At 38.7% G+C, this 22,908-nt stretch overlaps 1 protein-coding gene across 3 annotated transcripts in view; it reads left to right on the plus strand.

The window, feature by feature from the left end:
- Positions 1-409: 409 nt before the first annotated feature.
- Positions 410-22,908, plus strand: part of LOC133630166 (E3 ubiquitin-protein ligase HECW1) — a 158,230-nt gene continuing 135,731 nt past the window's right edge. For all 3 annotated transcript variants that reach the window (XR_009821201.1, XM_062021564.1, XM_062021565.1), the window contains exons 1-4: positions 410-603; positions 12,933-12,990; positions 19,214-19,529; positions 21,718-21,825. Coding sequence is in view for 2 of the 3 variants with exons in the window: in XM_062021564.1 (XP_061877548.1) it covers positions 12,964-12,990; positions 19,214-19,529; positions 21,718-21,825 (451 nt within the window). In the remaining variant the exon portion in view is untranslated. The remainder of the gene's footprint in view (positions 604-12,932; positions 12,991-19,213; positions 19,530-21,717; positions 21,826-22,908) is intronic.

Here is a 22,908-nt window from a genome sequence, read left to right on the forward strand (position 1 = left end):
GTTATTTGAATTTTATTAGCATGGATATAATGGTTTATTTTTTTGCAGTTAAAAACTTGCTGGAGGGTGTCGTATTTGATGATGCTGAGAGCGGAAGACGAGGAGGAAACGTCGGGCGCGGGTACTGATTGGCTGCGAAGCGCTGGTACCCAAGTGTGTCAAGTGACATATTTTTAGCGCATAGTAAGAGACTTCCAAAGTAAAAGCACCACCGGGCCAACAATGAGAGAGAGCGTTTTCCTCATTAAACATATTCTTACTGTTATTTCACCACGCAGAACTCTATTAATGTAACACAAATGTCCTTAATAATACAGTATGACGTAACATTTTAAAAATAGCTACAAGAAGGGATTTCGTTGTGTATGTCTTTTAACAGGAACTAGTGGAATAATTCGGCTCACTTTATTTGTGTCCAAAGGCGAGGATGTGACTTGTCTGTGGTGTTTGTCATCATCCCTCCGTTCGTACGCCGCTTATCTTCTTTATTTATGTCCTTGGCCGTCAGAATGGAGCCCGGCGGAAGGTAGCTGGCTCGTAGCAGGTTCCGCTGTCAACCTAAACGTTTGGAGGATGATCCACCGTCAGGTTCTTTTACACCAGGTAGGTCAAGCATCCATTGTTGCTGTGTAACGTTCGACGATGCAGCGGCCCACCGCTCGTTTGTTTATCCTCTTACTGTACGACTCCATACGCGAGATATGTTTTTAAATAAGCACTTAACACCGAGGTGTCGATTACGAGAGCAAAACCTCTTTGTTGTTGATGTTTTGGGGCGCTCATTTGACCAAGAACGACTAACGACGGCTAATTAGCAACAACCATCAATGCCGTTTTATTCCGTAGAAGAAGAAGAATGCGGAAGCAGCGTGTCTTATGTTATTATCCTGAATCCCAGCAGGCACAACGTTGTGAAGTGAATTGTATTTTATATAGCGCTTTTCTCTAGTGACTCAAAGCGCTTTACATTGTGAACCCCAATATCTAAGTTACATTTTTAAACCAGTGTGGGTGGCACTGGGAGCAGGTGGGTAAAGTGTCTTGCACAAGGACACAACGGAAGTGACAGGATGGCAGAAACGGGGATCGAACCTGGAACCCTCAAGTTGCTGGCAGGGCCACTAAACCAACCGAGCTACACCGCCCCAACGTTGATTATACTTGCATGTCCTTTTTTAAAAACTGACTTTAAAAGCTTACTGAAATGAATTGTTTTTATTTATTCGGGGATAGCAGATCCATTCTGTCATACTTGATCATTTCGCGATATTGCCATATTTTAGCTGAAAGGATTTAGTAGAGAACAATGATGATAAAGTTCGCAACTTTTGGTCTCTGATAAAAAAAAAGCCTTGCCCCTACCGGAAGTAGCGTGACGTCACAGGTTGAAAGGCTGCTCACATTTCCCTATTGTTTACAATGCAGCGAGAGAGATTCGGACCGAGAAAGCGACGATTACCCCATTAATTTGAGCGAGGATGAAAGATTCGTGGATGAGGAAAGTGAGAGTGAAGGATTAGAGTGCAGTGCAGGACGCCAGGATGTATCTTTTTTCGCTCTGACCGTAACTTAGGTACAAGGGCTCATTGGATTCCACACTTTCTCCTTTTTCTATTGTGGATCACGGATTTGTATTTTAAACCACCTCGGATACTATATCCTCTTGAAAATGAGAGTCGAGAACGCAAAATGGACATTCACAGTGACTTTTATCTCCACGACAATACATCGGTGAAGCTCTTTAGCTACTGAGCTAACGTGATAGCATCGGGCTCAAATGCAGATAGAAACAAAATAAATAAACCACTGACTGGAAGGATAGACAGAAGATCAACAATACTATTAAACCGTGGACATGAAAATACATGGTTAATAATTTCCAGCTTGGCGAAGCTTAAAAATGCTGTTGCTAACGACGCCATTGAAGCTAACTTAGCAACGGGACCTCACAGAGCTATGATAAAAACATTAGCGCTCCACCTACGCCAGCCAGCCCTCATCTGCTCCTCAACACCCGTGCTCACCTGCATTACAGCGATCGACGGAAGGACGATGGACTTCACCCGATCATCCGTGCGGTTGGCGGCTAACGTCGGCTAGCGCATCTGCTATCCAAGTCAAAGTCCTCCTGGTTGTGTTGCTACAGCCAGCCGCTAATACACCGATCCCACCTACAACTTTCTTCTTTGCAGTCTTCATTGTTCATTAAACAAATTGCAAAAGATTCACCAAAACAGATGTCCAGAATACTGTGGAATTTTGAGATGAAAACAGAGCTTTTTTGTATTGGATTCAATAGTGTACCAATACTTCCGTTTATTTAGTGACGTCACGCGCATACGTCATCATACATAGACATTTTCAACCGGAAGTTTAGCGGGAAATTTAAAATTGCACTTTATAAGTTAACCCGGCCGTATTGGCATGTGTTGCAATGTTAAGATTTCATCATTGATATATAAACTATCAGACTGCGTGGTCGGTAGTAGTGGGTTTCAGTAGGCCTTTAAGACAACGTTGCAAAATAGTTGTGTTTGTAAATTGAGACAACGTTGTTGTTGGGGAAATGGTCACAACAATGAACGTCGCAACCTGACATTGAATAAATGCTGTCAAAAAGTATGTATTTGTGTTGTAGAATTTTGGTCGAGTAATGACCAAAATTCAGTGGTCAAATCAACGTCAGAGCCCGACGTTGATTAAACGTTGTCAGAAGGCATGTTGTTTCAACGTTATGTTTGAGTTGTAGAATTTTGGTTGAAAAATGACCGAAATTCTGTGGTCAAATCAACGTCAGAGCCCGACGTTGATTAAACGTTGTCAGAAGGCATGTAGTTTCAACGTTATGTTTGAGTTGTAGAATTTTGGTCGAGAAATGACCAAAATTCAGTTGTCAAATCAACGTCAGAGCCCGACGTTGATTAAGATTAAAGATTAAGATTAAAGTACCAATGATTGTCACACACACACTAGATGTGGCGAAATTTGTCCTCTGCGTTTGTCCCATCCAAACGTTGTCAGAAGGCATGTTGTTTCAACGTTATGTTTGAGTTGTAGAATTTTGGTCGAGAAATTACCAAATTTCAGTTGTCAAATCAAAGTCAGAACCCGACGTTGATTAAACCTTGTCAGAAGGCATGTTGGTTCGACGTTATGTTTGAGTTGCTCGACGTCAGGACCTAATTCAACAAGTCCTCAATGTTGTTTTAATGTCTTCTGCCTGCTGGGATCTTATTATTTATAATGGAAATGGGATAAATCCTGCTTAATTATGTGACAGGAAGTCCAGGAAAGGGTCTGAGATGAGTATAAACCTTCTTGTAACAAAAGGGACTAAAAGTGTACACTCTTGGAATTAAAAACAAGAAATACAAAAAAATTTGGAGGGTCCGCCCTGAGATCGGTAGGTTGTGAGTTCAATCCCCGGCTGAGTCATACCAAAGACTATAACAATGGGACCCATTACCTCCCTGCTTGGCACTCAGCATCAGGGGTTGGAATTGGAGGTTATATCACCAAAATGATTCCCGAGCGCGGCCACCGCTGCTGCTTACTGCTCCCCTCACCTCTCAGGGGGTGGAACAAGGGAATGGGTCAAATGCAGAGGGTAATTTCACCACACCTAGTGTGTGCGTGACTATCAGTGGTACTTTTTTAACTTTAATCCGTTCCCAATGTTCAGACCAGGGCCGGCCCGTGGCATAAACACACTATGTGGTTGTATAGGGCCACAACCATTAGAGGGGCCACCTGATCCTGGCCTGGGTTTTTGTAAAGATTTGAAGATTGTTTTCTTTCATTTAAATTTGTCAGTTAGGCCTGGGAGATATGGCTGAAACTGTATCACGATATTGGAGCTTTTGGTATTGGTTGATAATGATAATTATCCGATACGTTATCATCAGGAATCATACATGTTTTATTATTTTGTCGTGTGGAATGTTAAAGGTTAAATCAAGTAAAATTAGTCAGAGTATGAAAAACACCTATTTATTGATAACCATCTGGAATGGATTTATCCCGTCTTGGAAGTTAAAGTGGAATGGTAATTTGTTTTAACAACACCTGGTATACCCAATTAAGTTAAGCTCATGACGCAGTTAGTTGTATGATGCAGACACGTTTGTTACGGAACACGCTTCTTCTGCCTTGGAGATTTTGTATGTGTAAAACATGTAACTAAAGTTATTTGATACGTGTTTATATTGACAAATGTGCTGTTTTAGATTGTAATATTGTTCAATAAGGGACACTTATTACATATGTCAAGCTCTTGTGCTATTGTGTGCTTAGCTGTTGTGTAGCTGCTAGCCCCTAGTAGCATTGCACAAGTAAACCTAACTGAATTTCTTCTAATACATTTCCCGCAGCATCACTCCTGGCTAAATTGAGGCACAAAGCAGAATTTTATCTTGAGCCCCCTTTATTTAAAAAAAAATTCCCCACACTTTTTATGTAGAACAATTGAGAGACTGTTTTAATCTAATTTTGATTTAATTTTATGTAGTACTGAAACAAATTTAAATTTTAATTAATGTTTTAATATGTTCCTGACACACTTGCGAAAAAGATTTGATCCCAACCAGCTCAATGTTTATCTCCAAGTCTAGCTTGTGTGCTATTTTTTGCTTAATTGTTGGGTAGCTGCTAGCTCCTGGTAGCCTATAGCCTACCATGTTAACTTTTGTGTAAATGACTTGACTAAAATACAAGATGTGTGAAGTGAAGTGAAGTGAATTATATTTATATAGCGCTTTTCTCTAGTGACTCGATTTAAGCGCTTTACATTGTGAAACCCAATGTCTAAGTTACATTTTTTTAAACCAGTGTGGGTGGCACTGGGAGCAAGTGGGTAAAGTGTCTTGCCCACGGACACAACGGCAGTGACTAGGATTGTGGAAGCGGGAATCGAACCTGGAACCCTCAAGTTGCTGGCACGGCCACTCTACCAACCGAGCTATACCGCCCCATAAGACCAACCATGTGTGCACAAGTAATCACGCTGCAGGACTGCTTGTATCGGAGTGCCTATTTTGGAGAGTCTCGATGCCTATAGATATGCCACTGTAGATATCATCTGATACTGATATCAGTGTGGAATCTGGGGTTTCTCACCCTCTTTTTCAAAGTGCTGGAAATCGCACCTTTTTTTCGGCCTCTTGGTAGATTGTTTTACAGCCGTACTCAATTTTAAAAAGTACACAGACTGTGTCACCAATTTGTGGGGATTCTTTCTTTGGACACTCAACTCCATGGAACGCAGTAGTTTGTTCCGTGCAATGTTTGGCTGTACGATAACTGAGATGCTGTACGAAAACCTAGGCTACGTCTTGGACAGATTTTGTGGGGTGTACGAAACCCGTGGTACCACTGTAATCTGGTGTATGAATGATGTTGAATGCCAATTGCGTCCACTTGTGTCATTGCTGCGCACCGAGTCACCACGTAGTGGCCTGTACACAGAGCAGAGGAAAGGATATGGCAAACATCAAACAAGACAGCGATCAACAGAGTTGTTGGGAATTTGTCCGTGTTAAAAATGCACCTTCAAAATAAAATGTACATTTTAATCCATGCATGAAGTAAAATTAAGATATTTTGTTCTCTAACTATATTAATTTACTTATTTAACTTTGCCCTGGGCTGGTCTGGTTAATGAGGACAGCATTGATTGGCTGCCAGTGACTCATCAGGATTAGGAACAAGCAGCGGCGGGCCGTGCGTTTCCCACTAGGGCCTTCAGTGATGTCCGACTTCATTGATTACCTCTCAAAATGCCATCATTTATGTCCCCACATGACCATTGTTGCAGAAATACTATACAGAAACACATTAACAGTGTACAAAACAGGCTATTTTCTAGTGCATTTAAAAATCAATAAGCCCGCATCAGCAGTTGAAACATGTTATGTGGTTCTGTCAAAATTTAAATTGTAAAAAAAACAAACGTGAAAAAATAAAGAAATAAAATATTTCAACTCACAATTTGTAGCACTCATTCGACGCCGTATAAGCCAGTGGTACCGCTCGTAGTCGGTTAATTTGAGTGAAAGTGGCGGGCATTTCCCCATTCCATCGCCAGGACAGCTGAGCTAGCTTCCGGTGTTGGCAGACATCGTCTCACAAGATGTAGTTTCTCTTTAAATATCTTTCTGGAAAATGGCCTTGCAAATATATATCTGCCACCTAATCAACGTTTTGTTCTCCTTCTTTGTTTGTTAAAAAAATAGCTACCGTATTTTTTTGGATTATAAATCGCAGTTTTTTTCATAGTTTGGCCAGGGGTGCGATTTATACTCTGGAGCGACTTATGTGTGAAATTATTAACACATTACCGTAAAATATCAAATAATATTGTTTATCTCATTCACGGAAGAGACTAGGTCAGTGGTTCTTAACCTTGTTGGAGGTACCGAACCCCACCAGTTTCATATGCGCATTCACCGAACCCTTCCTTAGTGAAAAATAAAATGTTGTTTTTTTTCAAATTCAAGACAAAGTTATATGTTTTTGGTAACACTTTAGTATGGGGAACATATTCTAAGTAACAAAGTCTTAATTTAGAGTTTTTTAGACACTATAGGAACATATTCTAAGTAACAAAGACTTAATTTAGAGTTATTTGGTTAGGGTTAGAGGGTTAGGGTTATAATAAGGCCATGCCGAATAAGGCATTAATAAGTACTTAATAATGACTAGTTAAGAGCCAATATGATACTAATTTGCATGTTAATAAGCAACTAATTAATGGTGAATATGTTCCCCATACTAAATTTAGTGTTACCATGTTTTTTTACTGGTGCACAAAATGAACCGTGCATGAACATCACCTTGTTCAAAGAACAAAACCAACACAGTGCATAAACTCACAACAAATTACACACCTGCAAATCAGTCTGACTTCTGCTGTTGCCGTATCCGTAATACGCCGATAGGGAGAAGATGTATTTACACGATGAGTCGAGTGTGTTTTGACCTCCGCCGAACCCCTGAGCCCGACTCACCGAACCCCTGGGGTTCGATCGAACCCAGGTTAAGAACCACTGGACTAGGTGTATATCAGCAATCGTCCCACACACGTCAACCAATACAAATTTGGCTGGGGCGGGTCATGGCAGAAGTGCATTGTGCAAAAAAATATGCTACCTGCTACTAATTCCATACCTATGAAAATGTATCATTTCAACATTGGCGGTAACTTATAAAAACTGAGAAGGGCTGAACAAAAATGGCACCGAAAAGGAAATCATATACTCCAGGTTACAAGCTGGAAGTAGTGAAATATGCAGCAGAAAACTGCAATCGAGCAGCAGACAGAAAGTTTGGAGTAAACGAGAAACTTGTAAGGGACTGGCGAAAAGCGGAGGCTACTCTTACTGAAATGAAGAAAACTAAAAAAGCTAACCGCGGGCTAAAAGCTAGGTGGCCACAGCTCGAGGAACGAATTCACAAATGGGTAATTGAACAACGTGCTGCCGGGAGAGGCTTGTCAACCGTATAGTTGCGTCTCCACGCCCAGGTAGTTGCCACAGAGATGAATATAAATGACTTTGCGGGAGGACCTTCTTGGTGTTAGCGCTTCATCCAACGCAATCGCCTCTCTATCAGAACAAGGACAACGATGGTCCAAAGGCTGCCAGCAGACTTCCAATCCAAGGTAGATAGTTTCCGCGAGTTCATTGAAAATCATGTAAGTGAGCACAACATGACACCGTATCATATTATTAACATGCGACTTATATATGTTTTTTTCCTTCTTTATTATGCATTTTCGGCCGGTGCGACTTATACTCCGGAGCGACTTATAAGCCGAAAAATACGGTATATTAAATTAAATTGTGCCTCTGCTGATCTGCATAGCGCCACGTCTCAAACCAGTGAGTATCCAATCGCAGGACACGTAAATGTCAGGTTCAACGTGAGGCCATCTAGAAGGCCTTACTGACAACAACTCGTGATCTGATTGGCTATCGCAATTATCTATCATCTGTATGTGTCTGTTCACTTACAGTGCACAGACATTGTTGATTCTGAAGGCCTCAGGCAGATTTGGTACAGCATGGCAACATAAACTAGCTGAATTCTGATTGGATACAAACTCTAACCTAAAAACAACAGCACTGGACATGAAGATAATATGAATAATTTTAGATATTTAGGGAAAGTAAATAAAAAATTACTTTTATCTTTAATTATGATCATGATTTCTGGTTATGTTAGGCCAGCAGAGAAGGCCTTGCTGGCCCTAACGGCACACCACTGTGAACAAGTAGAAGAAAGGCTACCGTTGGAGACCATTAGTGAGCGCAGATAATTTCATTTCCATCCTTCCTGTCTCCTTTACTTTGTGTGTGCTGAATGAGTAATGATGTCATTGTGAAGGCAATTATGTCAGTTTATCACGGGCGAAAATGTAGGAAGGACATGTGGATATTCCCCCGGAGAACGCAACATGTGTGTTTGTGTAGCAAGCTGTATCACAATAATGAAAGAAAGAAACAACACCATCGCTCCAGCCATGCTCGTGAAACCCGTTAACAGAACATTTTAAATGGAACAATTCAACTAACCCTTCAACGTGATCGCTGTCAAGGAAACATGGATTGGATTAAAAAAAAAAGGAATAGATTTGATCTAAAAGGATATGAACTAAATTACATCAATAGAACCAGCAAGATTGGAGGATGATGAAGAACCTGAACTACAATGTGGTTAAAAAACATGCATTCTAAAATATTATCAAAAGCTTATGACATAACTATTGAAATACATCATAAAAAAAGCAAAGACATACTAATCAGCTGTATATGTAGAACACCTAAGTAAAGTGTTGAGGGCTGCATCAAGGCAAATTTTCTTATGTGGTAACTAACATTGAACTCTTGAAGCCTATTACGTAAAAGTCCATTGAAGACTTCCATGATACATGTATACTGTATGTAGCATTAGTTTACATCCTAAAATCACAAAGCCAAGCAGAATCTCAGGACACTTTGCCACATTATTTAGGATATGTTTACAAATAATTGTGATTACAATACCACAAGTGGTCTGCTTATAACCGACATCAGTGATCATCTGCCAATTTTCACAATCTATGATGAAAACCACAGGAAGAAGAACGTTAGGAAAACTATGCATAAGGAAGAGTATGATTGCTTTTAATAATGAGCGAGAACATCACAACTGGGACAATATGTACTGTGTAAAGGACAGATGAAGCATATGTTAAATCTTTAAACATGTTCATAATCATTTATGACAAACATTCTTAATTAAAACAACTCATTAGGAAGCAGAAAAGAATCAACCATAGATGAGAAAAGGATTGAAAAATGCTTGCAATAAGAATACATTTTATAGAAAATCTATAACAATAAGATATACAAAGGCAGAAAATAAGTACATCAAGTATAAAAACAGGCTAACTAGCATACTACAAACATGTAGAAAAGAATATGACATTCAATTATTAGACAGAAACAGAAACAATATGAGGGCAACATGGGGCATCCTTAATAACATCATTCAAAATGGCACAAAGGGTGATTACCTTGAATACTTCCCAGACGGAAACATAAATAATGACAATATGAAGGAATTAGGTGAAAGCTTCAATAACTAATTTGTAAATATTGGACCAAAACTGGAGGATAGGATTCCAGACAGTGTCAATTGAGGACTTCAATGACACCATAGATAGAAATCCCAACTCTATGTTCCCCACAGGCGTGATACAAGAATAAATACAGTAGTTAAAGGCCTACTGAAATGACATTTTTTTATTTAAACGGGGATAGCAGATCCATTCTATGTGTCATACTTGATCATTTCGCGATATTGCCATATTTTTGCTGAAAGGATTTAGTAGAGAACATCGACGATAAAGTTCGCAACTTTTGGTCGCTAAATTAAAAAAAGCCTTGCCTGTACCGGAAGTAGCGTGACGTCACAGGTTGAAAGGCTCCTCACATTTCCCCATTGTTTACACCAGCAGCGACAGCGATTCGGACCGAGAAAGCGACGATTACCCCATTCATTTGAGCGAGAATGAAAGATTTGTGGATGAGGAAAGTGAGAGTGAAGGATTAGAGTGCAGTGCAGGACGCCAGGGTATATCTTTTTTCGCTCTGACCGTAACAAGGGCTCATTGGATTCCACACTTTCTCCTTTCCATTGTGGATCACGGATTTGTATTTTAAACCACCTTGGATACTATATCCTCTTGAAAATGAGAGTCGAGAACGCGAAATGGACATTCACAGTGACTTTTATCCCCACGACAATACATCGGTGAAGCACTTTAGCTTCGGAGCTAACGTGATAGCATCGTGCTTAACTGCGGATAGAAACAGAAGAAACATGCCCCTGACTGGAAGGATAGACAGAAGATCAACAATACTACTATTACTTCTACTATCAGGAGACAGCGAACCAAACACTGGACCTGTAACCACACGGTTAATGCTGTCCAGCCTGGCGAAGCCTAGCAATGCTGTTGCTAACGACGCCATTGAAGCTAACTTAGCTACGGGACCTCAACAGAGCTATGCTAAAACCATTAGCTCTCCACCTACGCCAGCCCTCATCTGCTCATCAACACCCATGCTCACCTGCGTTCCAGCGATCGACGGCGCGACGAAGGACTTCACCCGATCATCGATGCGGTCGGCGGCTAGCGTCGGATAGCGCGTCTGCTATCCAACTCAAAGTCCTCCTGGTTGTGTTGCTGCAGCCGGCCGCTAATACACCGATCCCACCTACAGCTTTCTTCTTTGCAGTCTCCATTGTTCATTAAACAAATTGCAAAAGATTCACCAACACAGATGTCCAGAATACTGTGCAATTTTGCGATGAAAACAGAGCTTTTTTGTATTGGGATACAATGGTGTACCAATACTTCCGCTTCAACCATTGACGTCACGCGCAAACGTCATCATACATAGACGTTTTCAGCCGGAAGTTTCCCGGGAAATTTAAAATTGCACTTTATAAGTTAACCCGGCCGTATTGGCATGTGTTGCAATGTTAAGATTTCATCATTGATATATAAACTATCAGACTGCGTGGTCGGTAGTAGTGGGTTTCAGTAGGCCTTTAATGCAGTATGAACAAGAATGTTTTAATGTAGACACATAAAATCATCATACTGCTGTGATTATATGCATCAAGTGTTAATTCAAGACTTAGGCAAAATATCAAAGATATATATCGTGTATCGTGACATGGCCTAAAAATATCGAGATATTAATAAAAGGCCATATTGCCCAGCCCGAAGTTGGTGGGTTTTTTTTTTATCTATAATTGTTCTAATTTCGCTTGATCAAACCTTTTCCAACCTTTCCCACTACAAAATAAAAGTATGTACGAGTCCTGCTCATAACACATCTGATCACAATCGATATTGGAAATAAAAAAGTTGAATTGTTTTTGTTGCTGATTTAGATATGTAATATCTAGCACATCAAAACAGTCAAATCATTAACAGTGGAGATCACACTGCATTAGGGTTGTACGGTATACCGGTATTAGTATAGTACCGCGATACTAATGAATCATAGTCGGTACTATACAGCCTCTAAAAAGTACCGGTCCGACACCCCCCCACCCCACCGTCGTTGTCACGTCGTGTCGTTGCTGGTTTACGAGCAGAGGAGCATGTTCGGCAGCGCACAATCACGGAGTACTTACAAGCAGACACAGTGTGTAGAAAGAAAAGGGAGAACGGACGCATTTTGGCTTAAAAACTAAAGATAAAGGAGAAGCTGTGACACTTAACGCCCACCGGAAGAGGTGCTTTAAGACATGGCTAGCTAGCTAGCGGCTAAAGTCCATCCGCAGTCTGCAGTGTTTTAGCTACTTCTAAATCACTAATCCTCGCCTCCATGGCGACAAATAAAGTGAGTTTCTTACAAGTATCATCCCTGCAGGACGAGGAATAGCTAAACATGCTTCACTACACACCGTAGCGCACCGCCTGAATGTAAACAAACGCCATTGGTGGATATACACCTAAGATCCACTGTAATGATACCAAGTGCAGGAGCGTATCTAGTCGATACTAATATGATTACATCTATATTTTTTATCGTCACAAAATCTTCTTTCGTTTAAAAAAAATGTATATTACGTTTATAAACTCAGGAAATACGTCCCTGGACACATGAGGACTTTGAATATGACCAATGTATGATCCTGTAACGACTTGGTATCGGATCGATACCCAAATTTGTGGTATCATCCAACACTAATATAAAGTATCAAACAACAGAAGAATAAGTGATTATTACATTTTAACAGAAGTGTAGATAGAACATGTTAAAAGAGAAAGTAAGCAGATATTAACAGTAAATGAACAAGTAGATTAATAATTCATTTTCTACCACTTGTCTTTAATAATTTTGACAAAATAAAAGAATGGAAAATGACACAATATGTTACTGCATATGTCAGCAGCTAAATTAGGAGCCTTTGTTTGCTTACTTACTACTAAAAGACAAGTTGTCTTGTATGATCACTATTTTATTTAAGGACAAATTTGCAATAAAAAACATATGTTTAATGTACCCTAAGATTTTTTGTTAAGATAAAGCCAATAATAAAAAATTTTGTGGTCCCCTTTATCTATAAAAAAGTATCGAAAAGTACCAAAAGTATCGAATACATACCGATACCAAAATATTGTTGTCTGGACAACACTACACTGCATAATGTTGTTTACGTAGCGGTGTTGATGGACAGTGTGGAGCCACTCTAAGTTAATAATGATTCTAAAAAGATGAAGTATGCTGCTAATTTTTTTTCTCTTCTAAAATAAAAGCACACAAATATAATTTTAGACATACACCTGCTGCTTTTGTTCTGCTTGTTTGTGTGTTTGTAACCAGGCGCCCCTCTCCTTCTCCTCCTCCTCCTCCTCCTTCTTCCCTCAGGTTTTGGTCTGCTTTGGGTTGACTGGTCATAATGCTGATGCAGCTCTGTAGTATTAAGGTCAGTGTGCCCCCCATGTCCCCTCCATGACCATCCATGTTCCTTTCCATGTGCCTGCTTGCCACAATCCAGCCAGGATTCTGTTAATCCCCACCCCAAAAAATGCATTCCCTATGAAGTAGTACCGCTTCATTTTTAATCAGTTCCAGAAGTTCAGAGAAAGACTAAATTGTACAAATAAAATAAAAAATAATTTTTACCATGAGATAAATCCATTTCAGACTCCCTATGAATTACAAACCGCGTTTCCATATGAGTTGGGAAATTGTGTTAGATGTAAATATAAACAGAATACAATGATTTGCAAATAATTTTCAACCCATATTTAATTGAATATGCTACAAAGACAACATATTTGATGTTCAAACTGATAAACATTTTTGCAAATAATCATTAACTTTAGAATTTGATGCCAGCAACACGTGACAAAGAAGTTGGGAAAGGTGGCAATAAATACTGATAAAGTTGAGGAATGCTCATCAAATACTTATTTGGAACATCCCACAAGTGAACAGGCAAATTGGGAACAGGTGGGTGCCATGATTGGGTATATAAGTAGATTCCATGAAATGCTCAGTCATTCACAAACAAGGATGGGGCGAGGGTCACCACTTTGTCAACAAATGCGTGAGCAAATTGTTGAACAGTTTAAGAAAAACCTTTCTCAACCAGCTATTGCAAGGAATTTAGGGATTTCACCATCTACGGTCTGTAATATCATCAAAGGGTTAATAGAATCTGGAGAAATCACTGCACATAAGAAGCTAAGCCCGTGACCTCCGATCCCTCAGGCTGTACTGCATCAACAAGTGACATCAGTGTGTAAAGGATATCACCACATGTGCTCAGGAACACTTCAGAAACCCACTGTCAGTAACTACAGTTGGTCGCTACTTCTGTAAATGCAAGTTAAAACTCTCCTATGCAAGGCGAAAACCGTTTATCAACAACACCCAGAAACGCCGTCGGCTTCGCTGGGCCTGAGCTCATCTAAGATGGACTGATACAAAGTGGAAAAGTGTTCTGTGGTCTGACGAGTCCACATTTCAAATTGTTTTTGGAAACTGTGGACGTCGTGTCCTCCGGACCAAAGAGCAAAAGAACCATCCGGATTGTTATAGGCGCAAAGGTGAAAAGCCAGCATCTGTGATGGTATGGGGGTGTATTAGTGCCCAAGACATGGGTAACTTACACATCTGTGAAGGCGCCATTAATGCTGAAAGGTACATACAGGTTTTGGAGCAACATATGTTGCCATCCAAGCAACGTTACATGGACGCCCCTGCTTATTTCTGCAAGACAATGCCAAGCCACGTGTTACATCAACGTGGCTTCATAGTAAAAGAGTGCGGGTACTAGACTGGCCTGCCTGTAGTCCAGACCTGTCTCCCATTGAAAATGTGTGGCGCATTATGAAGCCTAAAATACCACAACTGAGACCCCCGGAACTGTTGAACAACTTAAGCTGTACATCAAGCAAGAATGGGAAATAATTCCACCTGAGAAGCTTAAAAAATGTGTCTCCTCAGTTCCCAAACGTTTACTGAGTGTTGTTAAAAGGAAAGGCCATGTAACGATGATGATAGTATATATCTGATAGTATATATCTGTATCATGAATCAATTTAAGTGGACCCCGACTTAAACAAGTTGAAAAACGTATTCGGGTGTTACCATTTAGTGGTCAATTGTACGGAATATGTACTTCACTGTGCAACCTACTAATAAAAGTTTCAATCAATCAATCAATCAACACAGTGGTGTATATGCCCTTTCCCAACTCCTTTGGCACGTGTTGCAGCAATGAAATTCTAAGTTAATTATTATTTGCAAAAAAAAATAAAGTTTATGAGTTTGAACATCAAATATGTTGTCTTTGTAGTGCATTCAATTGAATATGGGTTGAAAAGGATTTGCAAATCATTGTATTCCGTTTATATTTACATCTAACACAATTTCCCAACTCATATGGAACCGGGGTTTATATAATATCCATGCAGCGAGTGAGCACGCAGATAACCTAAAAATTTATTTTTAAACATTTTGAATAGATTCAGAATCCTAATAAATAAGAATAGCGATTCAATACAATCCAGTACACTTTATTTATATAGCACATTTCAAAAAAACAAAGTTTTACAAAGTACTGCACAGAAGTTGAGAAATGCATACTAGGAGAATCAGTAATATAAAACATTTAACTATAAAATAATAAATACATACAATACATCAGAGAAAATAAAATAGACTAAAATCACACAACTCTCATGCTGGTTTAAAACTCAAAGAGTGAAAATATGTTTTAAGACGTGATTTAAAACTCATTAAAGAGGGAGCTGTCCGAATAGCAAGAGGGTTATTGTTCCAAAGTTTTGGAGCCCCAGCAGAAAATGCACGATCACCTCCGGATTTTAAACAGGTTTTTGGGACGACAAGAAGAAACTGATCAGATCATCTGATTCAGATGTAGATTCAGTCGTTTAATTTAGAGATGAAAAAACGTATAACTTAAATTTATCGGTATTCTTTACAATGAAGTTACTGTAAAACTAAGCACACAATGGAAAGTACATTATTAGTATACACATGAAGTGCACATACATGTGAGAATCATGTTTAATCAACAATACAGTTTGGCATAACCTGGAAAAAACATTAACACCATACAGGATGCAGCTAGCCTAATGCTAACATGCATGGGACCACCCTATTGACAGGCTAATGAAAATTAGTCCCACAGTCGTTTTAAACTTGTACACGTTTAACTTATGGGAAAAAGACTTAACAAAAAGGTTATTCTATTTTTGCTTATTTGCAAAATCTTTTTTTTGTGGCTGCCCACAAATAAATACATGTATGGGAATGGAAGATCTAAATTGCGAATGCTGCAAAATACATGTTTTTTGCTTTTTTTCTGCCTTGCGTGCTGACCCGCCTTAACCTGTTTCCCTCTCACCAACTCACGCTCAAAGGGCTTCGGCATTGAGTTCGCTCCATCAAGGCTGGCTGAGCCGTGCCCTGAAGCTCCTTCCTTACTGGAGCGTTCTTTGATCATCTCAGATCCCCAGGATGGAAAATAAGCTCCCTTCCTACCAACTGAAATAAATATCCATGGTTTTAGAGACGCACATTTTACATGAGCCTCTCAACTAAATTACTAAATAATTAACTAATTCATTAATCAATTGATTAATTGATAAATGAACTATTAAAATGTATGTGTCAAAGAAAGGTTGATTGATTTACAAGTTACAGCAATAAGCATCAATTGTTTTTATTGTTCCTTCACTCAACAGTTTTTTAAATGACAAACATTATTTGAAGGTTCATATATCCAAAATATATTACCTGAAGTACGGTTGCACGATAGATGATATATGATAGAAATTTGGCCCATGATAGAGCTTTAAATACTTGTACATATACACGTTATATTGTGATAATGACCCACAAATTTGACAGCGACAAACAAACAAAGGCGTCCTCAACGCTAGCGGGCTGACTGCTAACATCCCTCCACAGTGTGAAGCTGCTTCTAAATCACTAATCCTCGCCACAATGCAACAAATAAAAAAACAAGTTTCTTACTGACGATAAGGAATAACTAAACATGCTACACGACACACCGTAGGAGGATACAAAAAGCATAGTTAACCGCTAAGATAGAGCTCTTGAATGGTATCTTTTGCCTATCGTTTACAATCATTATGAAAGACATGACGACGGATGGATTTTTTTTTTAATGCATTCTAATTATTAAATAAATGCGATCAAAAGTCTGCTTACAATGGAGTTTATGGGAGTCGCTCCATTCTGCTTATAAAATCCTTAAACATCCAAACAACTTCATTAAGGTTTTGTAAACATACTGTAAGTTTGTTAAATATTTTGATCCTTTTAAGCATACCCTGGCGTATTAATTTCAAAAACGCATCACAACGTTCACAGTTTTTTTATAACAAGATCATTGATTACTAGTCACTGCAGACTTTGAGAGCCAACACACATAATAAAACATCACTTACTGTACAATGTCTTCTGATTAAATATGACTCATAGTCCTTGCAAAGAAAAGTCGTTTGGAACTAAGCGTCTTTTCATGTCGTTATCGCCATTTCCGGGCCTAAATTGTCTGTCAGAGTGTACCAACTTGTCGAAATACGTCCTCATCCCTCTACTATCCAGGTGAGAGGCATGATTTATGATCTACAATAACGTTTGACGAGCAAGGAAACAAGGAAGCAGCTTACCAGTCGATGATGTCAACATAGGCACACACGCTAGGGATCACGGCGCCCCTATAATTAGTTTTGTCTGCGTTAGCGCTTATAATAACAATGTCACTAATACTTGGTTCATATTCACGTCACAAAATGTGAATTGAGTATTGTGGGCGCTTTTTGAATGTTTATTAGGTTTTATGGGCGGAATATAGGGCTTCGCTGTAAGCTGACTTTTTGTTACGTTTATTTACGACTTAGACTGCATTAAAAAAAATACATCCGTCATCATGTCTTTCATAATGATTGTGAACAATAGGCAAAATTCCAGGTGCAGTCCCCCTTTGAGGGGCTGATTAAAACAAATTCCACTGATGCGTTTTGGTCATTTAATATTTTTTAAAGACATTTGTTTTTTCACATAGAACAGGGGTGTCCAAAGTGCGGCCGGGGGACATTTGCGGGCCACAGGTAATTTTTTAACGGCCCCGCGGCACATTCTAAAAATACCATTAAAAAAAATAAAAAACATAAAAAGTGGTTTAAAAGAGCAAACAGGTGAAATGTAACAAGAACATGTTGCAATGTTTACTCTAATAACACAAAGCTGCCATGCAGGCTGTTTCTTTCTTTAAAAAATAATAATGAATCAAAATCAATGTCATTATGAATTATTTACCTATTCAAAGCTCTAATTACGTCACATTAAATATTTCACTTTGTAATATTTTTGGGGGAAAATATTTTGTGTCTGCCATATAAAAAACTAAGCTGTTTTGTTTAAAGAAGGGCCTAAAACGAACAAACAAAAACATAAACAACAACAAAAGTTATAATTGACGGATAGATCTGAAGTTGATCTTGAGACTATTGTGTTAAAAGTAAAAAAAAAAGTATGATTTATTTTTTAATACTTTACTAAGCAGGACCCTTTTGGATCCCCAATAATTTTAGTGGGACTTTTTTTTTTTTTAAGTGTCTATTTAAGTTGCTCAAAAATAATAATGAAGTTGTTATGAGTTATGCTATGAACTCCAATTATTATATAATCTAAAATATTCCACTTTAAAATGTTATTGGGGGAAAATATTGCATATTTTGTGTTTTTTCCATTAAAAAACTGGGTTTTCTTTGACAAAAAGAGCATACAACTTAAATCTTGAAAAAACACTTTATATTGACAGATAGACCTAATGTTGATCTGGAGATTTAGACTTTGAATAATAATAATAATACTAAATAATGACACATTTTTTATATATTTTTTACCTAAACCCTTTGGGGTCCCCAGGATCAAGCCTGAGTGGAGGCCTAAATGTATATTTTTTTATACATATATTGTATTGGTTTTTAAAATAAACAATATCAAAATGGCCCCCGCTTACTTTGATATTTCAGTGTGTGGCCCTCAGTGGAAAAAGTTTGGACACCCCTGATATAGAATATATATTACTAACAAAAATCCTACATGATAAAAATTTCTTGAAGTTTGCATTTTTTTCGTCTTGAGCACATTAGTGCAGCTTCCCTCCCTTGCACCATCAGCGGTAAAAAAAAAAACAGTGATGTCAATGTTGATGAACTGCACGACTGCTTCTAAAATGCCCATAAAAAGTGGTAGATATCTCTTGCTTTTTTGAAAACATAGAAAAAGGTAGGACCATGATGAAATTAATGTGCAATACATGTCTGTGTGGTGAGGGCCCGTATAGTACACACAAAATCCTTATTTAAATAGGGCGGTCTGCACCACTTTTCAGTTGCGCACACAGTCTTAGTTGATCGCAAAAAAAACATTTTATAGATTGCAGATGCTGTTTAGCGCGATTTATTTAGATCTGAGTACATCAGGCCTTTAGTTATTGGTAGGTTTCCTTGGGGAAAAAACAAGTTTTCACAAAATAGGATAGGAAGTGCGCGGGGCCGCAAATTGACGAGCAGCCGTTGTATACAATTCCATATTTCCATATATTTATATTGACAGAAGTGCTTTTTGCTTTGCAGAACTTGTACCAGAATCGCCTTTTAGGCTTGGCGGCCATGGCATCCCCGACCCGCAGCAACCAGGGCCGCCAGCGCTGTAAGGATCGTCATAGCTATGGCCCAGATTCTTTTGCTGTCAGCGGTCTGAACCAGGAAGCGTTCATGTTGGGGTTGTCACGGTCCACCAGTGACACTGATCTAGTGTCCCCAGACACTCGCTCCACCCTGACTGTCAGCTCTTCTCACTACACTATAGGCCAATCCGAAGACCTTGTGATCACATGGGACATCAAGGAGGAAGTCGATGCTGGGGACTGGATTGGAATGTATCTTGTCGGTGAGTTATGCTTTTCTTCCCCAAAAGTATTATATTCATCTATTTTAATCTTAAGAGACAGTGACTGTTATTGTCATAGAATTGGGAAGTAACAAAGGACAATGTCCGAAAACTACAACAGCATTATACAAGTAAGAAACTGTTGCCAATAGTAAAACATGTGGTAAACATTACTTTTAGAGAGCAGTTTTTTTTAAGCTATCTTGTTTTATTAGATCCATTTTTAATGCTTTGGACGAACGAAGAGAATTGGCAAAAATACAGTCTTTAATGAACCACTCAGTGCCCAAAGATTAGAAATCCTAAAATCAGGGATTCATGGTAAATTGCAACGGAAAAATGACTGTGACAGGAGCTTAAACAATAGCACAGAGAACAAACCAATCAAAAACCTACCAATCAAAAGGAGCAGAGCAGCAAGAGTGACAGGAGATTAAGCTAAATATAAGTAAAGATAGCTACAGAATTCTGTACATTTATAGGTACTCACTAAATTCCGTCGATACTACCAGGTAACATTTCATGTAAAATTAAACGGTACCATATTACGATAACTTTGTTGTACGTAACATCCGGTTGCAGACTCGGTATCGGCTCAGGCACTTGGCGGGCAAACATGGGTATTTCTAGTGGATTGCCTCAATGTAATGTAATTTTCCATGCCAACAAAGAAAGCATACTGGATAGAAAGCAGTCACAGTAAGGCTCCATTTTTCAAAATGTGCTAAGTCTATACTAATTTAAATTGAATATGCCATATACCGTATTTTTCGGACTATAAGTCGCTACGGAGTATAAGTCGCACCGGCCGAAAATGCATAATAAAGAAGGAAAAAAACATGTAAGTCGCACTGGAGTATAACACCAAGAATAGACATTTGAAAGGCAATTTAAAATAAATAAAGAATAGTGAACAACAGGCTGAATAAGTGTACGTTATATGACGCATAAATAACCAACTGAGAACGTGCCTGGTATGTTAACGTAACATATTATGGTAAGAGACATTCAAATAACTATAACATATAAAACATGCCATACGTTTACCAAACAATCTGTCACTCCTAATCGCTAAATCCCAAGAAATCTTATACGTCTAGTCTCTTACGTGAATGAGCTAAATAATATTATTTGATATTTTACGGTAATGTGTTAATAATTTCAAACATAAGTCGCACCCCCCGCCAAACTATGAAAAAAAAAAAGCGACTTATAGTCCGAAAAATACGGTATGTGCTATCGATTAGCATTAAGGATTTTACATGACCATTTCAACACCTCGTAATTTGGTAAAGGAAACTACAACTAAGATGCACGTTACAATTAAAGAGCTGGTGTGTAATATTTACAGTACAATACTTGCAGTATGAACACTTTGTAGGACTCAACAAAATACAAGACTGGCAAATTCAACTTAATGGCAAAGACTACTTCCTGGCTACGGCAACACACCTAGAACAAACTGAAATGAATGCATACTTGCAAATGATACTCAGAAGTGTAAGAAAACAAAATGGAACAACTGGACAGCAGTTATCATTATCAGCTCACTGTTAAATGTTACATAAAAAAAATAAAAAAATCTTATTAAACAAACTACCATTTATGACGACATGAAAACACATAAAAATACCGAAAATTGGTACAGTTGAATATCGATTACCAGGTACCAGGAATTGGTACCGCATTGATTCAAAAGTGAAAGGAACCCATCACTAAATATAAGTGACAAAAAACTAGTGGAGAACAAGAATGGGATCGTTCATCAATGCTTTACTTTGTGATTTAAAAAAAGCTCTGGAGTGCAAGAACGTGCTTCTTTTTTTTTTAAACTATCTGTGTCTATGTAGACATGGACATAGACTTCGAAACTACAAATTATTTTGCATCCAAAATCATTTGTTACTTAATTTGGAGAAGGCAAGAGTTTTCGCTGTACATTCTAATGTGGATTTCATGTTTTAGTGTTCAAATATTTGTACAAAATACACTTTACACCTCCCCTCAAATGCCAGTCAACCTCCTTTTTTGAGAAAGATCAAAACAATTGAATTAAAATCTGTAATGGAAGGGTGCCATGACAGTCCATGTTTTCGTCATTCAATCAGGACAAATGTCAATCACATCAAAAGTTGTGTAAATGAAATGCGAATATATTTAAAGGTGTGCTTTAAATTTCCCTTTCCAGATGAGACGTTGTCTGAGAACTTTTTGGATTATAAAAACCGAGGCATCAACGGCTCTCACAAGGGACAAATCGTCTGGAAAATTGACTGCAGCTCCCACTTCAGCGACTGTAAGTTTACTTTCTTCTCTGAAAGACATCTGTGCTTATTGTACAGGTAAATATAACATACATCCATAAACGTGGATGCATATGCAAAAGTGCAATATATTTATCTGTACAGTAATCTATTTATTTAAATCTGCACTTTATTGCTCTTTTATCCTGCACTACAACGAGCTAATGCAATGAAATTTCGTTCTTATCTGTACTGTAAAGTTAAAATTTGAATGACAATAAAAGCAGGTCTAAGGTAATTGATCCATCATGAACACATAAGACATGTCTGATGTTTTTTTCACTGTTAATTACTACTAATTGATGTCAAATATGTGCGACATAACTGAACATTGTTTTATCTGAACAAGGGCTGGGCGGTATACCGGTATTATAGTTAATACTGGTATATTTTAGAAAAATATATATATATATTTGAGACAATACCGCCATACCAGTATCTTTTGATGTGCTTTTGTTATGGCCGTTTGCAGCCGGTGCGGTTCGCCCGACAGGCACCATAGTGTCCTGTGTGCGGGAAGGGTCTGGCGTGCGTCCGGAGTCGCTACCTCGCATTGCCGACACCGACCCCCTGCCACATTTGCCTTCACGCACATCCGACATGCCCGCATCTAAGCTCCGGTGTCTGGCGGGTACTGGCTGCGGCTCCTCTTTATTAACCAGAGGTAACAAAAAGGTGAAAAGATTCGATAGAGCAGCCGTCGGAGCTGACAAACCTCCGCTGCTAACTGCTGAAGCTAACGAAAATAGTCCAGCTGACAACCTCGCTGACGTCACACGTCGCTTGGCAACAGACCCCACCTTTTAAAGGCATATACACGCATGCGCACGTTGCTCTCATGACCTTCTCTCAACTGCATATGACATATATTGACATACGTTGTTTAACTACTTTCCCTAGTAATTAATTACATTTATTCTATTAGTCCTTTAAATGACCACACAAGTAACTACAATTGCTTTTATAAAGTAATTTTCAGAATACTGATAGTAACAGTAATGTGGTGTTGAGTTTAAACTAAACAGTTTGCACGTTTTGTTTAAAATACCGATATACCGGGGTGTCAGGTTTGGTCC

Source organism: Entelurus aequoreus, linkage group LG15 (genome assembly GCF_033978785.1).
Source record: "Entelurus aequoreus isolate RoL-2023_Sb linkage group LG15, RoL_Eaeq_v1.1, whole genome shotgun sequence".
NCBI classification, from domain to species: domain Eukaryota; kingdom Metazoa; phylum Chordata; class Actinopteri; order Syngnathiformes; family Syngnathidae; genus Entelurus; species Entelurus aequoreus.